This window comes from Mobula hypostoma, chromosome 23, assembly GCF_963921235.1.
Source record: "Mobula hypostoma chromosome 23, sMobHyp1.1, whole genome shotgun sequence".
In the NCBI taxonomy this organism is placed as follows: Eukaryota; Metazoa; Chordata; class Chondrichthyes; order Myliobatiformes; family Myliobatidae; genus Mobula; species Mobula hypostoma.
The window spans coordinates 56,302,473-56,321,894 of NC_086119.1; the positions used below are offsets into that span (position 1 = coordinate 56,302,473).

At 42.4% G+C, this 19,422-nt stretch overlaps 1 protein-coding gene across 9 annotated transcripts in view; it reads left to right on the forward strand.

Moving 5' to 3' along the window:
- The window catches only part of specc1la (sperm antigen with calponin homology and coiled-coil domains 1-like a), a 282,720-nt gene that overhangs the window by 172,414 nt on the left and 90,884 nt on the right, over window positions 1–19,422 (forward strand). For 5 of the 9 annotated variants that reach the window (XM_063031671.1, XM_063031670.1, XM_063031673.1 and 2 more), the window contains one exon: window positions 14,417–14,506. The exons of 1 other annotated variant lie outside the window; for it this stretch is intronic. In XM_063031671.1, the coding sequence (XP_062887741.1) occupies window positions 14,417–14,506 (90 nt within the window). The remainder of the gene's footprint in view (window positions 1–14,416; window positions 14,507–19,422) is intronic. 3 more of the 9 variants (XM_063031672.1, XM_063031674.1, XM_063031677.1) reach the window with 1 other exon arrangement.

Here is a 19,422-nt window from a genome sequence, read left to right on the forward strand (position 1 = left end):
AAATACCCTGACTCCTCAAAACTTGTCCCAACAATCAGCAGCCATGGCTCCTCTAAGCAGCTGCCTGGCACTCTGAAAATTAAAATAAATGATGTCCACTTAACAGGAGAAGGCTATAAGAAGATAGCAAAGCGTTTTCAGGTAGCTGTTTCCTCAGTTCGTAATGTAATTAAGAAATGGCAGTTAACAGGAACGGTGGAGGTCAAGTTGAGGTCTGGGAGACCAAGAAAACTTCCCGAGAGATCTGCTCATAGGATTGCGAGAAAAGCTAATCAAAACCCCCGTTTGACTGCAAAAGACGTTCAGGAAGATTTAGCAGACTCTGGAGTGGTGGTGCACTGTTCTGCTGTGCCGCGACACCTGCACAAATATGACCTTCGTGGCAGAGTCATCAGAAGGAAACCTTTCATGCATCCTCACCACAAAATTCAGCGTCAGAAGTTTGCAAAGGAACATCTATACAAGCCTGATGCATTTTGGAAACCAAGTCCTGTGAACTGATGAAGTTAAAATAGAACTGTTTGGCCGCAATGAGCAAAGGTATGTTTGGAGTAAAAAGGGTGCAGAATTTCATGAAAGGATCACCTCTCCAACTGTTAAACACGGGGTGGATCGATCATGCTTTGGGCTTGTGTTGCAGCCAGTGGCACGGGGAACATTTCACTGGTCGAGGGAAGAATGAATTCAATTAAATACCAGCAAATTCTGGAAGCAAACATCACACCATCTGTAAAAAACAAAAGCTGAAGATGAAAAGAGGATGGCTTCTACAACAGGATAATTATCCTAAACACACCTCAAAATCCATAATCAACTACGAAAGTTTTGCCATGGCCCTCACAGCCCCCCGACCTAAACATCAATGAAAATCTGTGGATAGACCTCAAAAGAGCAGTGCATGCAAGACGGCCCAAGAATCTCACAGAACTAGACGCCTTTTGCAAGGAAGAATGGGTGAAAATCCCCCAAACAAGAATTGAAAGACTCTTAGTTGGCTACAGAAAGCGTTTACAAGCTGTGATACTTGCCAAAGGGGGTGTTACTAAGTATTGACCATGCAGGGTGCCCAAACTTTTGCTTCGGGCCCTTTTCCTTTTTTGTTATTTTGAAACTGTAAAAGATGGAAATAAAAAAGTAATCTTGCTTAAAATATTAAAGAAATGTGTCATCTTTAACTTTATGCCTTTTGGAAATCAGGTCATCTTTTACTTGCCTAGCTATTCACAGTAACAGAAATTTTGACCAGGGGTGCCCAAACTTTTGCATGCCACTGTATGTATATAACAAGTTGCCAGAGGAAGTGATAGAGAGAGGTACAGTTTGGACCGGTACCTTGACAGGAAAGGTTTGGATTTTAAAGCAGGGGTTCCCAATCTTTTTTCTTTCTTTTCTTTTTTTTTCTTTCCTTTTCCAATATTTTTATTAAATTTCATATATACAAATACAGAATTCATAAGGATACTTAATATAAATCAAAATTAGATAGCACAAAATGCACTATAAATATATATATATATATATATCACACTGATACAATCACAGTATCCCATATTCATGAACAATCAAATAAAATAAATTGAATTATGAAATACAATAATATGGTTAATTATATTATAAAATAATCTACACCCACTGCCAAGAAAAAACTGGTTGGTTTAAAAAAAAACAAGAAAAAAGAAGAGTACTTTACCATATAGTGTTTTATAATAATGGCCCAGATCTATATTTTAATAACAATAACAATTCAAAGATTTTTAAAATAGTTCAGAAAGAGTCCCCATAGCGTTTGAAAATCTTGGTTGGAATCAGAAATCAAACAACGAAACTTCTCTAAATTTAAACATGACATAACATCGCATAACCATTGAGCATGTGTGTGGGAGGAGCAACCTCCTTCCATTTAAGCAAGATCACCCTCCTAGCCATAAGATAATAAAAGCCAGTACCCGCAAATGAGAAGGCCCCAAAATTATAGCTGTTTCCTCAACAATACCAAATAAGGCAATCAAGGGATTGGGCTTAAAATTAACTTTAAAAAATACAGAAAAAGTTTGGAATACATCTTTCCAATATTTTTCAAGGCTCAAACATAACCAAAACATGAATTAATGAAGCCTCTCCATTATTACATCTATCACAATAAGGAGATATATCTGCAAAAGAACGAGAGAACTTGTCTTTAGACATATGAGCCCTATGTACCATTTTAAATTGTAGGAGGGAATGACAAGCACATAATGATGAAGAATTAACCATTTTGAAAATAGCCCTCCAGGTCTCATCAGATAATGAAGTCTGTAAATCCTTTTCCCAATCTTTTTTTAATTGTGTCTAAAGGAACCATTCTCAGTCCCAACAACAGAACATAAATATAAGATATTGAGCCATTATCAAAAGATTTCAAATTAAAAATTACATCTATTATATTGTTATCTGGACTGGTAAGAAATGTATGTAGTTTAGATCTTTAAAAACCTGTAATCTGTAGATATCGAAAAAAGTAGGTATTTGATAGGTTATATTTCACTGAGAGCTGCTCAAAAAAGAAAGATGCCTTCCAACAAACAGATCGGTCGTAGATGGTTTTTAAAAAAATTAGAAAAAATAGGACTAGAAAGGGAAAATCTCAATAAACCAAAATGTTTTCTAAACTGTAGCCAGACCCTCAAAGTGTATTTAACCACCAAGCTGTCAGTTAATTTATTTAAAGGTAATGGAAAAGAGGATCCAAGAAGAGAAATAATAGAAAATTTCGTGACAGAGTTGACTTCAAAAAAACCGATATTGGACAATCCTCATGATTAATATAATATAACCAGAAAATAAGATTTCGTATGTTGGTTGCCCAATAATATAACCTAAAATTGGGTAGAGCAAGGCCTCCATTCTTCTTAATTTTTTGAAGGTGGGCTTTACCTAATCGGGGTTTTCTGTTCTTCCATATATAGGAAGAAAGAATCGAATCTAAATAATCAAAAAAAACTAAGGAATAAAAACAAGTACGGCTTGAAAAACCGTATTCGTTTTAATAGAATTAATCTGACCAATCAATGATGAAGAGAAAGGCGATCAATTAACAAGTGTCTTTTTCACATAATTCATTAAGGTTAGAAAATTTTCTTTAAATAGATCTTTATAATTCTTAGTGATTGTTACACCCAAATATGTAAACACGGCGAAATCTACAGATGCTGGAAATTCAAGCAACACACACAAAAAATGCTGGTGAACGCAGCAGGCCAGGCAGCATCTATAGGAAGAGGTACAGTTGACATTTCGGGCTGGGACCCTTTGTCAGGACTAACTGAAAGAAGAGATGGTAAGAGATTTGAAAGTGGGAGGGGGAGATCCGAAATGATAGGAGAAGACAGGAGGAGGAGGGATGGAGCTCAGAGCTGGAAAGTTGATTGGCAAAAGAGATATGAGAGGATCATGGGATGGAAAGAAAAGGGGAGGGGGGAAGCCCAGAGGATGGGCAAGGAGTATAGTGAGAGGGACAGAGGGAGAAAAAGAGAGAGAGAGAAAAAAATAATAATGAAAAATAAATAAATAACAGATGGGGTATGAAGGGGAGGTGGGGTATTAACGGAAGTTAGAGAAGTCAATATTCATGCCATCAGGTTGGAGGCTACCCAGATGGAATATAAGGTGTTGTTCCTCCAACCTGAGTGTGGCTTCATCTTGACAGTAGAGGAGGCCGTGGATAGACATATCAGAATGGGAATGGGATGTGGAATTAAAATGTGTGGCCACTGGGAGATCTTGCTTTCTCTGGCAGATAGAGTGTAGGTGTTCAGTGAAACAGTCTCCCAGCCAGCATCGGGTCTCGCCAATATATAGAAGGCTGCACCAGGAGCACCGGATGCAGTATATCACCCCAGCCGACTCACAGGTGAAGTGTCGCCTCACCTGGAAGGACTGTCTGGAGCCCTGAATGGTGGTCAGGGAGGAAGTGTAAGGGCATGTGTAGCACTGGTTCCGCTTACAAGGATAAGTGCCGGGAGGGATATCGGTGGGAAGGGATGGGGGGACAAATGGACAAGGGAGTCACAGGGAGCTATCTCTGCAGAAAGCAGAGAGAGGAGGGGAGGGAAAGTTGTGCTTAGTGGTGGGATCCCATTGGAGGTGGTGGAAGTTATGGAGAATTATATGTTGGATCTGGAGGCTGGTGGGGTGGTAGGTAAGGACAAGGGGAACCCTATTCCGAGTGGGGTGGCAGGAGGATGGGGTGAGAGCAGATGCGCTTGAAATGGGAGAGATGCGTTTGAGAGCAGAGTTGATGGTGGAGGAAGGGAAGCCTCTTTCTTTAAAAAAGGAAGACACCTCCTTCGTCCTGGAATGAAAAGCCTCATTCTGAGGGCAGATGCAGCGGAGACGGAGGAATTGCGAGAAAGGGATGACATTTTTGCAAGAGATGGTGGGAAGAGGAATAGTTCAGGTAGCTGTGAGAGTCCGTAGGCTTATAGTAGACATCAGTAGATAAGCTGTCTCCAGAGACAGAGACAGAAAGATTAAGAAAGGGGAGGGAGGTGTCCGAAATGGACCAGGTAAACTTGAGGGCAGGGTGACAGTCCTTCCAGGTGAGGCGACACTTCACCTGTGAGTCGGCTGGGGTGATATACTGGGTCTGGTGCTCCCGGTGCAGCCTTCTATATATTGGCGACACCCGACGCAGGCTGGGAGACCATTTCGCTGAACACCTACACTCTGTCTACCACAGGAAGCAAGATCTCCCAGTGGCCACACATTTTAATTCCACGTCCCATTCCCATTCTGATATGTCTATCCACGGCCTCCTCTACTGTCAAGATGAAGCCACACTCAGGTTGGAGGAACAATACCATATATTCCGTCTGGGTAGCCTCCAACCTGATGGCATGAACATTGACTTCTCTAACTTCCGTTAATGCACCACCTCCCCTTCGTACCCCATCCGTTATTTATTTTTTATTATTATTTATAATTTTTTCTCTCTTTTTCTCCCTCTGTCCCTCTCACTATAACTCCTTGCCTGCTCTCCACCCACCGGGCTCCCCTCCCCCCTTCTCTCTCTTCCCAGGTTTCCCGTCCCATGATCCTCTCCCTTCTCCAGTCAATCCCTTTTGCCAATCAACTTTCGAGCTCTTAGACCCCTCCCCTCCTGTCTTCTCCTGTCATTTTGGATCTCCCCCTCCCCCTCCCCTGCCCACTTTCAAATCTTACTATCTCTTCTTTCAGTTAGTCCTGATGAAGGGTCCTGGCCCGAAACGTCGACTGTACCTCTTCCTATAGATGCTAGCTGGCCTGCTGCATTCACCCAAATATGTAGATTGTTTTCTTACAATTTTAAAAGGAAGATTAATATCAGCTGGTATCAAATTATTTAAAGGAAACAATTCACTTTATATTCAATTTATTCCATTTATATCCTGAAAACTGACTAAAATTAGTCAGTAAAAGAAACATAGAGGGTAAGGAAGGTGTAACATTAGATATAAAAAGCAAAAGTCATCAGCATAAAGCAAGACGATATGAATAGTACCGTTCCTTAAGATACCGGTGATATCTTTAGACTCTTGGAAAGGCAATTGCTAAAAGTTCTAATACCAAATCAAAAAGCAAAGGGCTCAACGGATATCCTTGTCTGGTTCCACGTTGGAGTTTAATGGGTTTAGAATTCTGAAAGTTAGTAAGGACCCGAACAGAAGGAGATGAGTAATTTAATCCAATGAATAAAATTAGGCCCAAAATTAAATTTTTCTAAGGTTTTAAATAGGTAATTCCATTCAACTCGGTCAAAAGCCTTCTCCGCATACAGATAAATCACACATTCTGATATTTGCTTGGATGGAGAATGCATAATATTTAACAGTCACCCTATATTAAAACGGGAATATTGATTTTTAATAAATCCTGTCTGATCAGATATTATAGAAAGTTTATTATTTTCGAGCCTATAGGCCAAAACTTTAGATAGGATCTTAGCATCAACATTGAGTAAAGAGATTAGTCTATATGAAGAGCATTCAGTTGGATTCATAGACATAGACATAGAATAGTACAGCACAGTACAGGCCCTTCGGCCCACAATGTTGTGCGACCCTCAAACCCTGCCTCCCATATAAGCCCCCACCTTAGATTCCTCCATATACCTGTCTAGTAGTCTCTTAAACTTCACTAGTGTATCTGCCTCTACCACTGACTCAGGCAGTGCATTCCATGCACCAACCACTCTCTGAGTAAAAAACCTTCCTCTAATATCCCCCTTGAACTTCCCACCTCTTACCTTAAAGCCATGTTCTCTTGTATTGAGCAGTGGTGCCCTGGGGAAGAGACGCTGGCTATCCACTCTATCTATTCCTCTTATTATCTTGTACACCTCTATCGTGTCTCCTCTCATCCACCTCTCCAAAGAGTAAAGCCCTAGCTCCCTTAATCTCTGATCATAATGCATACTCTCTAAACCAGGCAGCATCCTGGTAAATCTCCTCTATACCCTTTCCAATGCTTCCACATCCTTCCTATAGTGAGGTGACCAGAACTGGACACAGTACTCCAAGTGTGGCCTAACCAGAGTTTTATAGAGCTGCATCATGACATCGCGACTCTTAAACTCTATCCCTCGACTTATGAAAGCTAACACTCCATAAGCTTTCTTAACTACCCTATCCACCTGTGAGGCAACTGTCAGGGATCTGTGGACATGTACCCCCAGATCCCTCTGCTCCTCCACACTACCAAGTATCCTGCCATTTACTTTGTACTCTGCCTTGGAGTTTGTCCTTCCAAAGTGTACCACCTAACACTTCTCCGGGTTGAACTCCATCTGCCACTTCTCAGCCCACTTCTGCATCCTATCAATGTCTCTCTGCACTCTTTGACAATCCTCTACACTATCTACAACACCACCAACCTTTGTGTCGTCTGCAAACTTGCCAACCCACCCTTCTACCCCAACATCCAGGTCGTTAATAAAATTCACGAAAAGTAGACGTCCCAGAACAGATCCTTGTGGGACACCACTAGTCACAATCCTCCAATCTGAATGTACTCCCTCCACCACCACCCTCTGCCTTCTGCAGGCAAGCCAATTCTGAATCCACCTGGCCAAACTTCCCTGGAACCCATGCCTTCTAACTTTCTGAATAAGCCTACCGTGTGGAACCTTGTCAAATGCCTTACTAAAATCCATATACATCACATCCACTGCACTACCCTCATCTATATGCCTGGTCACCACCTCAAAGAACTCTATCAGGCTTGTTAGACACGATCTGCCCTTCACAAAGCCATGCTGACTGTCCCTGATCAGACCATGATTCTCTTAAGTGCCTATAGATCCTATCTATAAGAATCTTTTCCAACAGCTTTCCCACCACAGACGTAAGGCTCACTGGTCTATAATTATCCGGACTATCCCTACTACCTTTTTTGAACAAGGGAACAACATTCGCCTCCCTCCAATCCTCCGGTACCATTCCCATGGACAACGAGGACATAAAGATCCTAGCCAGAGGCTCAGCAATCTCTTCTCTCGCCTCGTGGAGCAGCCTGGGGAATATTCCATCAGGCCCCCGGGATTTAGCCGTCCTAATGTATTTTAACAACTCCAACACCTCGTCTCCCTAAATATCAACATGCTCCAGAACATCAACCACACTCATATTGTCCTCACCATCATCAAGTTCCCTCTCATTGGTGAATACCGAAGAGAAGTATTCATTGAGGACCTCGCTCACTTCCACAGCCTCCAGGCATATCTTCCCACCTTTATCTCTAATGGGTCCTACCTTCACTCCTGTCATCCTTTTTTTCTTCACATAATTGAAGAATACCTTGGGGTTTTCCATTACCCTTCTCGCCAAGGCCTTCTCATGCCCCTTTCTTGCTCTTCTCAGCTCCTTCTTAAGCTCCTTTCTTGCTTCCCTATATTCCTCAATAGACCCATCTGATCCTTGCTTCCTAAACCTCATGTATGCTACCTTCTTCCACCTGACTAGATTTTCCACCTCACTTGTCACCCATGGTTCCTTCACCCTACCATTCTTTATCTTCCTCACCGGGACAAATTTATCCCTTACATCCCGCAAGAGATCTCTAAACATCGACCACATGTCCATAGTACATTTCCCGCAAAAACATCATCCCAATTCACACCCGCAAGTTCTAGCCTTATAGCCTCATAATTTGCCTTTCCCCAATTAAAAATTTTCCTATCCTCTTTGATTCTGTCCTTTTCCATGATAATTATAAAGGCCAGGGAACGGTGGTCACTGTCCCCCAGATGCTCACCCACTGAGAGATCTGTGACCTGACCCTGTTAGTTACCTAGTACTAGATCTAGTATGGCATTCCCCCTGGTCGGCCTGTCCACATACTGTGACAGGAATCCGTCCTGGACACACTTAGCGAACTCTGCCCCATCTAAACCCTTGGAACTAATCAGGTGCCAATCAATATTAGGGAAGTTAAAGTCACCCATGATAGCAACCCTGTTATTTTTGCACCTTTCCAAAATCTGCCTCCCAATCTGCTCCTCTGTATCTCTGCTGCTACCAGAGGGCCTATAGAATGCCCCCAGTAGAGTAACTGCTCCCTTCCTGTTCCTGACTTCCACCCATATTGACTCAAAAGAGGATCCTGCTACATTACCCACTCTTTCTGTGGCTGTAATAGTATCCCTGATTCTTATTCTTTTTAAGAATAAGGTAAATGGAAGCTTCATAAAAAGACTGGCAACCTACCCACCTTGAAAGAATCAGTAAGGGTAGAACATAAATAAGGTATAAGCAATGAAGAAAAAGTCTTATAAAATTCTCCAGAGAATCCGTCAGGTCCTGGAGATTTCCCAGAATGCAATGAACGTATAGCCTCAGTGATTTCCTCCTGAGAAATAGGGTGATCCAACTGCTTTCGATTATCAACTGAAAGTGCAGGAATATTTAATTGGTCCAAAAAATTGTTCATTGCAGTAGTATCTTTAACAAAATCAGAACTATACAGTTTAGAATAAAATTATCTAAAAGTGTCATTTATTTCAAAATGGTCAATTGTCATGTCACATAAAAGTTGCTGGTGAATGCAGCAGGCCAGGCAGCATCTCCAGGAAGAGGTGCAGTCGACGTTTTGGGCCGAGACCCTTCGTCAGGACTAACTGAAGGAAGAGTGAGTAAGGGATTTGAAAGTTGGAGGGGGAGGGGGAGATCCAAAATGATAGGAGAAGACAGGAGGGGGAGTGATGGAGCCAAGAGCTGGACAGGTGATAGGCAAAAGGGATACGAGAGGATCATGGGACAGGAGGTCCGGGAAGAAAGACAAGGAGGGCGGGCGGGGGGGACCCAGAGGATGGGCAAGGGGTATATTCAGAGGGACAGAGGGAGAAAAAGGAGAGTGAGAGAAAGAATGTGTGTATAAAAATAAGTAACAGATGGGGTACGAGGGGGAGGTGGGGCATTAGCGGAAGTTAGAGAAGTCGATGTTCTTGCCATCAGGTTGGAGATTACCCAGACGGAATATAAGGTGTTGTCCAGCTGTTGGCTCCATCCCTCCCCCTCCTGTCTTCTCCTATCATTTTGGATCTCCCCCTTCCCCTCCAACTTTAAAATCCCTTACTCACTCTTCCTTCAGTTAGTCCTGACGAAAGGTCTCGGCCTGAAACGTCTACTGCACCTCTTCCTAGAGATGCTGCCTGGCCTACTGCGTTCACCAGCAACTTTGATGTGTGTTGCTTGAATTTCCAGCATCTGCAGAATTCCTGTTGTTTGAGTTGTCATGTCACCATTGGTTTTGGGAATTTCTTTAATTTGCCCTTTAGCTATAAAGGTCTTCAACTATTTGCCAATAGTTTACCAGTTTTTTCTCCATTTATATAGGATTGGCTTCTATCTTTTAAAAGTTGGCTTTCAATTGGATACATTATAAGAAGATCATATTTAGTTTTAATTTCAGTACGTCTTTTGTATAGTGCAGGGTCTCGTGCCAAAGCATATTTCTGGTGTGATTGTTTTAATTGGTTAACTACATCAGTTCTCTCTTTATTAGCATTTTCCTTAATATATGCAGTATAGGAGATAATTTGTCCTCTAATATATGCCTTAAAAGTGTCCCAAATGATAAGACTAGAAGTCTCTTCCAACACATTTTCTTCAAAAAAAAGGGTAATCTGATTCTCCAGAAATTTTAGAAAGTACTTATCAGATAACAAGGTTAAATTAAAACGCCAGGATCTGTTGATATGAGTGAAACCAGGAAGATTTAAAGATAGAAATATAGGAGAATGGTTGGATACAGCTATTGCTTTACATTCAGTGGATCAAACTAATGGAATCATTTGACTATCAATAAAAAAAATAATCAATCCTGGTATAGGAATGATGGACATGAGAAAAGAATGAATACTCCCTATCTGCTGGGTGAAAAAATGCCAGACATCAATAATATCACATTTTGTTAGGATTGAATAAATAAAGCTGATTTATTAGGTGTGGCTGATTTAAGAGAAGAACGATCTAATACTGGGTTGAGACAACAATTAAAATCTCCCATCACTAAAGAATAAAGACTCAAATCTGGCAGGAATGAAAAGAAACACTCAAAAAATCCTGGGTCATCCACATTGGGGGTGTACACATTAGCAGATACAATCAATTTATTATCTAGTGTCCCTGACACTATGACAAATCCCCCACTAGGGTCAGAGACAACTTTATGTTGAACAAAAGAAATCGTATTGTCTATAAAAATCGTGACCCCTCGAGATTTTGTTCTGAATGAAGAACGAAATTTTAGAGTCCTCCACTGATTAAAAAGACGTGCATTGCAGAAAAATAATGGGGGCCCTTAACTTTTTAATATAAGTAAAAATCTTATTCCTTTCACGGGATGATTTAACCCTTTCACATTAAAACTAAGTAAATTAATATTTCAATCCATTTTAAATACTAATTAGCAGAAGAGTTAAAAGATCTGACTATAAATTATTAAAACTGGAGAACAAACCATAAAATAAGGTACTCAAACAGAAAATTTGGATGGTAGCCCAACCCAGCTTCCAGAGAAAAGAGAAAAAAGAAAAAAGAGACCCCAACCCACTCCCCTCCCCCTCCCAAAGCCAAAAAGCCGGCCAAAGAACAGTCGGCATGCTAAACCCTAAAGACAACCCTCCGAAAGAAATCTTGCTGACAAAACTCCAGTCACTCAAGGTTATTATGTTCCTACCAAGACAAAACAGACAAAAAAAACTTCGATCAGAAACCCAAAACATAAGAGGATTCATTTCAACAATTTCAAAAAAAATATATATATAAAGAAACCTCAAAAAAAGAATAAAGTAGTAAAAAATATCAAAAAATAAGATATATAAATGGTCAAAACATAAGTTTATTAAAACTTTATTCTATCCAACATTAAAAAGATAATTGCTCTGGTAAGAGATATAACACAATCTCTGCTTTCAAAAACTTCTGTGTGTGTTCAACCGATCCCCGCCATTTCTGCACACCATTTTTCAGAACGATTCTAAGACGTGTGGGGACCTCTTTGTACTTAGCACGTTCAGCCATCACTTCCAGTGTATAATCTTCCACAAATCTAATCATCTTCTAATCGATCATTTCTACTCGACGGGTATGACGGATTAAAAGCTCCTTAGTATGAAATTCATGAAAGCATAAAATAACTGACCTAGGTCGCTCTCCTGACTTTGGTTTGGGGGCCAGCAACCGATGGGCGCGATCTCATTTAGGCACAGATGGCAATAAATCAGGGAATAGCTGCTTCAGAAAGCTTGCAAAAATCTCCATGGGGTGGGCACCTTTAATTGATTCTTCAAGACCCAGAATATGTAGATTGTTCCTCTGCTTCTGCTTTCCAAGTTGGTAATTTTCTTTGTTAGTTTTTCATTAGATAATGATAATTTTTTGCAGAGCTTACTCATATCTTCTAAGTCGGCTTCTAGTATCAACAAAGTTTCTTTATTCTCCTTAATTGGCTTTTCATGTTCGATTAGAGTTTGTTGAATCGCGTCCAACTTGACATTAAGATGTTGAATTCCTCAGAGAGTTTTGTTCTTTGCTTTTTAGGGAAAGCTCCAATTGATTCCAAAGTGGTTGGAGAATCATCTTCTTTTTCTTTTGCAGAGGCTTTAGTCTTTCTCAAAGACATAATAGAGCAATATTGAGATTTATAATAAAGTTTTAAAAAACTGGTAGGAAACAAAAAGATAGATAAGGTAGGAGCAAGTTCAAAAAGATGTTACCCCATCAGCTGCCAGCAGCGTTCTCCCCCAATCTTTTTTTATGCCATGGACCAATACCATTAAGCAAGGGGTCCATGTACCCTGCAGCAAATGGGACGAGCACAATTAGGCTACTTGTTTAGCATGGAACAGTTGGGCTCAGATATGACTCACTAAGATCGTTGTTTGCATTGGTACTAATTACAAAAGTGAAAAAGAGAAATGAGGGTCCTGCAACATGAATTTAGGGATGACCAGGGCATCTGCATTTCATCAGTGCCTTGCATATTTTAAGTTAAATGCATACTGCAGAGTGAGCCAGTATCAACCCTTCCTGCTTTCTTGTTTTGATTTCACTTTGAAGGTTCCTATTACATATCGATTTACAGTAATGCCCATTGCCCTTCCCTTTACACTTCCCAACCCCTCTTCCTTCCCTTCCCCATTCTCCCCACCTCTCCACCTCTCCCTTCCCCACTCTCTCCACCTTTCCCTTCCCCACTCTCTCCACCTCTCCCTTCCCCACTCTCTCCACCTCTCCCTTCTCCATTCTCTCCACCTCTCCCTTCCCCACTCTCTCCACCTCCCCCTTTCCCACTCTCTCCTCCTCTCCCTTCCCCATTCTCTCCACCTCTCCCTTCCCCACTCTCTCCACCTCCCCCTTCCCCACTCTCTCCACCTCTCCTTTCCTCACTCTCTCCACCTCTCCCTTCTCCATTCTCTCCACCTCTCCCTTCCCCACTCTCTCCTCCTCTCCCTTCCTCACGCTCTCCACCTCTCCCTCTCTCACTCTCTCCACCTCTTCCTTCCTCACTCTCTCAACCGCTCCCTTCCCCACTCTCTCCACCTCTCCCTTCCCCACTCTCTCCACCTTCCCCTTCCCCACTCTCTCCACCTCTCCCTTCCCCACTCTCTCCACTCTCCCCACCTCTCCTTTCCTCACTCGCTCCACCTCTCCCTTCTCCATTCTCTCTACCTCTCCCTTCTCCATTCTCTCCACCTCTCCCTTCCCCACTCTCTCCACCTCTCCCTTCCCCACTCTCTCCACCTTTCCCTTCCCCACTATCTCCACCTCTTCCTTCCCCACTCTCTCCACCTCTCCTTTCCTCACTCTCTCTACCTCTCCCTTCTCCATTCTCTCCACCTCTCCCTTCGCCACTCTCTCCACCTCTCCCTTCCCCACTCTCTCCACTTCTCCCTTCCCCACTCCCTCTACCTCTCCCTTCCCTACTCCCTCCACCTCTCCCTTCCCCACTCTCTCCACCTCTCCCTTCCCTACTCCCTCCACCTCTCCCTTCCCTACTCCCTCCACCTCTCCCACTCTCTCCACCTCTCCCTTCCCCACTCTCTCCACCTTTCCCTTCCCCACTCTCTCCACCTCTCCCACTCTCTCCACCTCCCCCTCCCCACTCTCTCCACCTCTCCCTTCCCCACTCTCTCCACTTCTCCTTTCCTCACTCTCTCCACCTCTCCCTTCTCCATTCTCTCCACCTCTCCCTTCTCCTTTCTCTCCACCTCTCCCTTCCCCACTCCCTCCACCTTTCCCTCCCTACTCTCTATACCTCTCCCTTCTCCACTCTCTCCACCTCTCCCTTCCCCATTCTCTTCACTTCTCCCTTCCCCACTCTCTCAACCTCTCCCACTCCCTCCACCTCTCCCTTCCCTACTCCCTCCACCTCTCCCTTCCCCACTCTCTCCACGTCTCCCTTCCCTACTCCCTCCACCTCTCCCTTCCCTATTCCCTCCACCTCTCCCACTCTCTCACCTCTCCTTTCCCTACTCCCTCCACCTCTCCCACTCTCTCCACCTCTCCCTTCCCCACTCTCTCCACGTCTCCCTTCCCTACTCTCTCCACCTCTCCCTTCCCCACTCTCTCCACCTCTCCCTTCCCCACTCTCTCCTCCTCTCCCTTCCCTACTGCTCCCTCCTCTCCTTTCTTTACCACTCCCACATCTCCTGTCCCCACCTTTCCTCCCCTCTCCCTTATCCACCCCTCCTCCCCTGTCCCCACCTCTCCCTTTCTACTTTTCCCCATCCTTTCTACCTCTCCCACGTCTTCTGCTCCCAACCCCCTTTCAATGTCTCCAAAATAGACACAATTATGGAAAAAAAAACATGTGACTTCAATTATGTTGCTGTTCTCTTTCTTGCTGAATTTAGTCTGATTCCATCTCAATTCATTGTTGTCTGATTGCTCTGTAGCAGATCACTTACTGAGATCTTCCTCTACAAATCGATCACCAGCGTCTTTACAGAGAGTTCAGGCCATTGACTCTGCAAAGTCCATATCTGGTGAGTTCAGAAGAACTTGATAAACCACTACTATTTCTGCATAATTATACTGCCGTGTGGAAACTTAACTCTGCATTACAGGAGGTGCTGAGATGAAACTACAGAAAATGTGCTTTAGAGCGGAGACAACCACATTTCCTGTTCAACATCCTTTCTGCTGTTCATTTAAAAAATATATTTTCTCACAGTCTCAAACTCCTCACTAAAGCAAAGTATCAAAATCTTTCACCATATAAAATTGTAGAACTCTCTGCAGCATATCTTGTATGGTTTACTTTTAATTATTGAACACACTAATTACGAGTAGGAGGAGCCACTTGGCCGCAGAAGCCTGCTCCACTCTTAAATAAAGTCATGACTGATACAATTGTGACTCAGCTCTTGTATTCCTGTGTACTTCAGGTAACTTTTTATCCCACCACCTCCACCTCCTTGTTAATGAAGAATCTTTCAGCTTCTGTCTTATGAATAACCACTTTACTTCCACGGCCAATTAAGGAAAAGAATTCCAAAGGTTATTAAGTGAAAAGTAAAATTGCCTCATCTGACTTAAAGACAGTCCTTAACTCTTAAAACAATGACTCTTAATTCTTACTTCTCCCACAAGAGGAAACATCCTGTCCACAATTCACTATCAATAAGCTCCAGCAAACACAGGCATATCCTGTCAAATTGCAGACCAAGTCATCAACAAGTTATGTCTTTGGCCCACAGAGTCTGCACTGACCATCAAGCATCCATTTAAAATAAACTAGTCCTAATTCATTTTATTCTCCCTTCCCCAGCCCCACCCCTCCTGCTGATCTAACCCTCACTTACATACTTGGGACAATTTACAGTAGCCAATCCAAATGTCTCTGGGATGTGGGAGGAAACAGGAGCAACTGGGGAAAACCATGCAAACAGGGTCATGGGAAGAATAGACACATACAGCACTGTAGTTTGGGATTGAGCCTGAACCTGTTAGGTAGCAACTCTGAGCTGCCCCACTTTGCTGTTCCCTTTTTCATAAGAAAACTTTGGTATTCACTCAAGTTGCAGTGCATTTACTTCCATCCATAGTTATGTAATTGAAGAATGACTCCCTATTCAGTTCTACTGGCAATAAAATCTAACATTCTATAACAGTCCTGATGCTGGGAGTCAGAATCAGGTTTATTATCCTCGGCATGCATTGTGAAATCTGTTAACTTATTGCAGTTCAATGCAATACATGATGTAAAAATAAATAAATTATATGTACAAATAAATAAATAAAGTATATGTACAAACCCCATTTCCAGAAAAGTTGGGATGTTTTCCAAAATGCAATAAAAACAAAAATCTGTGATATGTTAATTCACGTGAACCTTTATTTAACTGACAAAAGTACAAAGAAAAGATTTTCAATAGTTTTACTGACCAACTTAATTGTATTTTGTAAACATACACAAATTTAGAATATGATGGCTGCAACACACTCAGCAAAGGTTGGGACAGAGGCATGTTTACCATTGTGTCACATCACCTTTCCTTTTAATAACACTTTTTAATCGTTTGGGAACTGAGGATGCTAATTGTAGTAGATTTGCAATTGGAAACTTTGTCCATTCTTGCTCGATATAAGACTTCAGATGCTCAACAGTCTGTGATCTCTGTTGTCTGATTCTCCTCTTCATGATGCACCATACATTTTCAATAGGAGATAGATCTGGATTGGCAGCAGGCCAGCCAAGCACAGGCACTCTGTGTCTACAAAGCCATGCTGTTGTAGCCCGTGCAGAATGTGGTCTGGCATATTGAAATAAGCATGGACGTCCCGGGAAGAGACGTCGCCTTGATGGTAACATATGTCTCTCTAAAATCCTAATATACGCCTCAGAGTCAATGGTACCTTCACGTACATGCAACTCACCCATGCCATGGGCACTGATGCACCCCCATACCATCACAGATGCTGGCTTTTGCACCTTTCACTGATAACAATCTGGATGGTCATTTTCATCTTTGGCACAGAGAACTCGACGCCCGTTTTTTCCAAAATCTAGCTGAAATGTGGACTCATCTGACCACAGCACACAGTTCCACAGTCTTTCAGTCCATCTGAGAAGAGCTCGGGCCCAGAGAACTCGCCAGCGTTTCTGCATAGACTTGATGTACGGCTTCCTCCTTGCGTAATACAGTTTCAAGTTGCATTTCTGGATGCAGCGACGGACTGTGTTGAGTGACAATGGTTTTCCGAAGTACTCCCGAGCCCAGGTGGCTATAGTTGTCACAGTAGCATGACAGTTTCTTAGGCAGTGCTGCCTGAGGGCCGAAGATCAAACGGTGGTTTCCAACCTTGTCCTTTAGGCACTGAGGTGTCTCTAAATTCTCTGAATCTTTTCTCAATATTATGTACTGTAGATGTTGAAAGACCTAAATTCTCTGCAATCTTGCATTGAGAAATGTTCCTTTTGCACTGACTAACAATTCTCTCATGAATTTTGGCACAAAGGGGTGAGCCACGACCCATCCTTGCTTGCAAAGACTGAGCCTTTGATGGACGCTACTTTTATACCCAGTCATGATACCTCACCTGCTACCAATTAGTCTGCTTAATGTGGAGTCTTCCAAACCGGTGTTACTTGAATATTCTGTGCACTTTTCAATCTTATTTTAACTCTGTCCCAACTTTTGTTGAGTGTGTTGCAGCTATCAAATTCTAAATTTGTGTATCTTTGCAAAATACAATTAAGTTGGTCAGTAAAACTATTGAAAATCTTTTCTTTGTACTTTTGTCAGTTAAACAAAGGTTCACTTGAATTAACATATCACAGATTTTTGTTTTTATTGCATTTTGGAAAATATCCCAACTTTTCTGGAAATGGGGTTTGTATATTGAATAGATTAAAAATCTCGCAAAAACAGAAATAATGGGTTCAATGTCCATTTAGGAATTGGATGGCAGAAGGAAAGAAGCTGTTCCTGAATCGCTGAGTGTGTATACCTGATGGTAACAATGAGAAAAGAGTATGCCCTGGGTGCTGGGGATCCTTAATTAATAGTGGACTCTGCCTTTCTGAGACACTGCTCCTTGCAGGTGTCCCTGATACTTGGAGGCTAGCACCCAAGATGGAGCCGACTAAATTCACGACCCTCTTCAGCTTCTTTCAGTCCTGCGCAGTAGCTCCCCCACCAGTTAGTAATGCAGCCTGTCAGAATGCTCTCCACGGTATATCTATAGAAGTGATTGTTGACATACCAAATCTCTTCAAACTCCTAATGAAGTATAGTCATTGTCTTGCCTTCTTTATAGTTGCATCAATATGTTGAGACTAGGTTAGCTCCTCAGAGATCTTGACACCCAGGAACTTGAAAGGGCTCACTCTCTGCACTCCTGATCCCTCTATATGTTCCTTCGTCTTACCCTTCCTGAAGTCCACAGTCAGCTCTTTCGTCTTACTCACGTTGAGTGCCAGGTTGTTGCTGCAACACCACTCTACTAGTTGGTATATCTTGCTTCTGTACACCCTCTCATCTCCATCTGAGATTCTACCAGCAATGGTTGTATCATCAGCAAACTTACAGGTGGTATTTGTGCCATGCTGAGCCACACATTCATGGGTATAGAGAGGGTCGCCTATTTCTGAAATATTGACAATTCCTTTCCTCCCACAGATGCTGTTTGACCCTCTGGGTTCCTCATTTGCTCTAGATTCCAAGATCTGTGCTCTCTTGTGTCAACAATATTTTATTAGCTTTTCTCGCTACTTCCTGTACTTGTGAACAAACTTTCTGTGAATCATGCAACAGGTCCCTCTGTAATCTCTCAGAATTTAGATCATATATTTCTTTTATTTTCCTTGCCAATATATATCACACATCACTGGGGGAAGCAAGGGGAGAGATTACTGCGCTTTGGCGATTATCTTTGCTTCCTCATTAGCCATAGAAGTAGTACCTGGATGATTGGAGGTTCTTTTGTTCAGGCAAGGGAATAAGGATGATTATAGACCAGTGAGCCTTACTTCAGTGGTGGGCAAATTATTGGAGAGGATTCTGAGAGACAGGATTTATGAGTATTTGGAGAAGCATAGTCTGATTAGCAATAGTATGCCTTTGTCGGGGCGGGGTAGGTCATGGCTCACAAACCTGATTGAATTCTTTAAGGATGTGACAAAGCACATTGATAAAAGTAGAGCAGTGGATATGGTGTATATGGCTTTTAGTAAGGCATTCGATAAGGATCCTCATGGCAGGCTCACTCAGATAGTCAAAAAGCATAGCATCCAAGAAAAGAAACCTGGCAGTGTGGGGGTTAGGAACCAGAATGCCAGAACATTTAGTGGAGAGATTGTGGAGACAAATGTTGGTAAGATCTCAAAGTCAGGAATTAAAAGGTTGAGCATGGTGCAACTAGTGTCGTGAGCTGTGTATATTTCAATACCAGAAGTATTGTAGGAAAGGTGGATGAGCTCAGGATCAATACCTGGAATTATGATATTGTAGCCATTAGAGAGACTTGGTTGTAAGAGGGACAGGACTGCAGCTCAATACTCCAGGGTTCCATTGTTTTAGACGTGACAGAGCAGGAGGGATTAAAGCAGGAGGGGTGGTGTTACTAATCAGAAAATTTCAAGGCGGTCCTCCATCAGGACAAACTGGAGAACTCATCTAGTGAGGCGTTATGAGTGGAACTGGGAAATAAAAAAGGTATGACCACATTAGTGGGGCTACATTACAGGCCACCGAACAGTCTGCAGGAAATAGAGGATCAAATTTGTTGAGATCACAAGAAACATAAGGTTGTTATAGTAGGTGGTATTAACTCTCCACATATTGACTGGGAATTCCATAGAAGGGTTGGGTGGGATAGAGTTTTATCAAATGTGCTCAGGAAAGTTTCCTTAATCAGTATGTAGAAGTCCCAACGAGAGAGCGCGAGATACTGGATC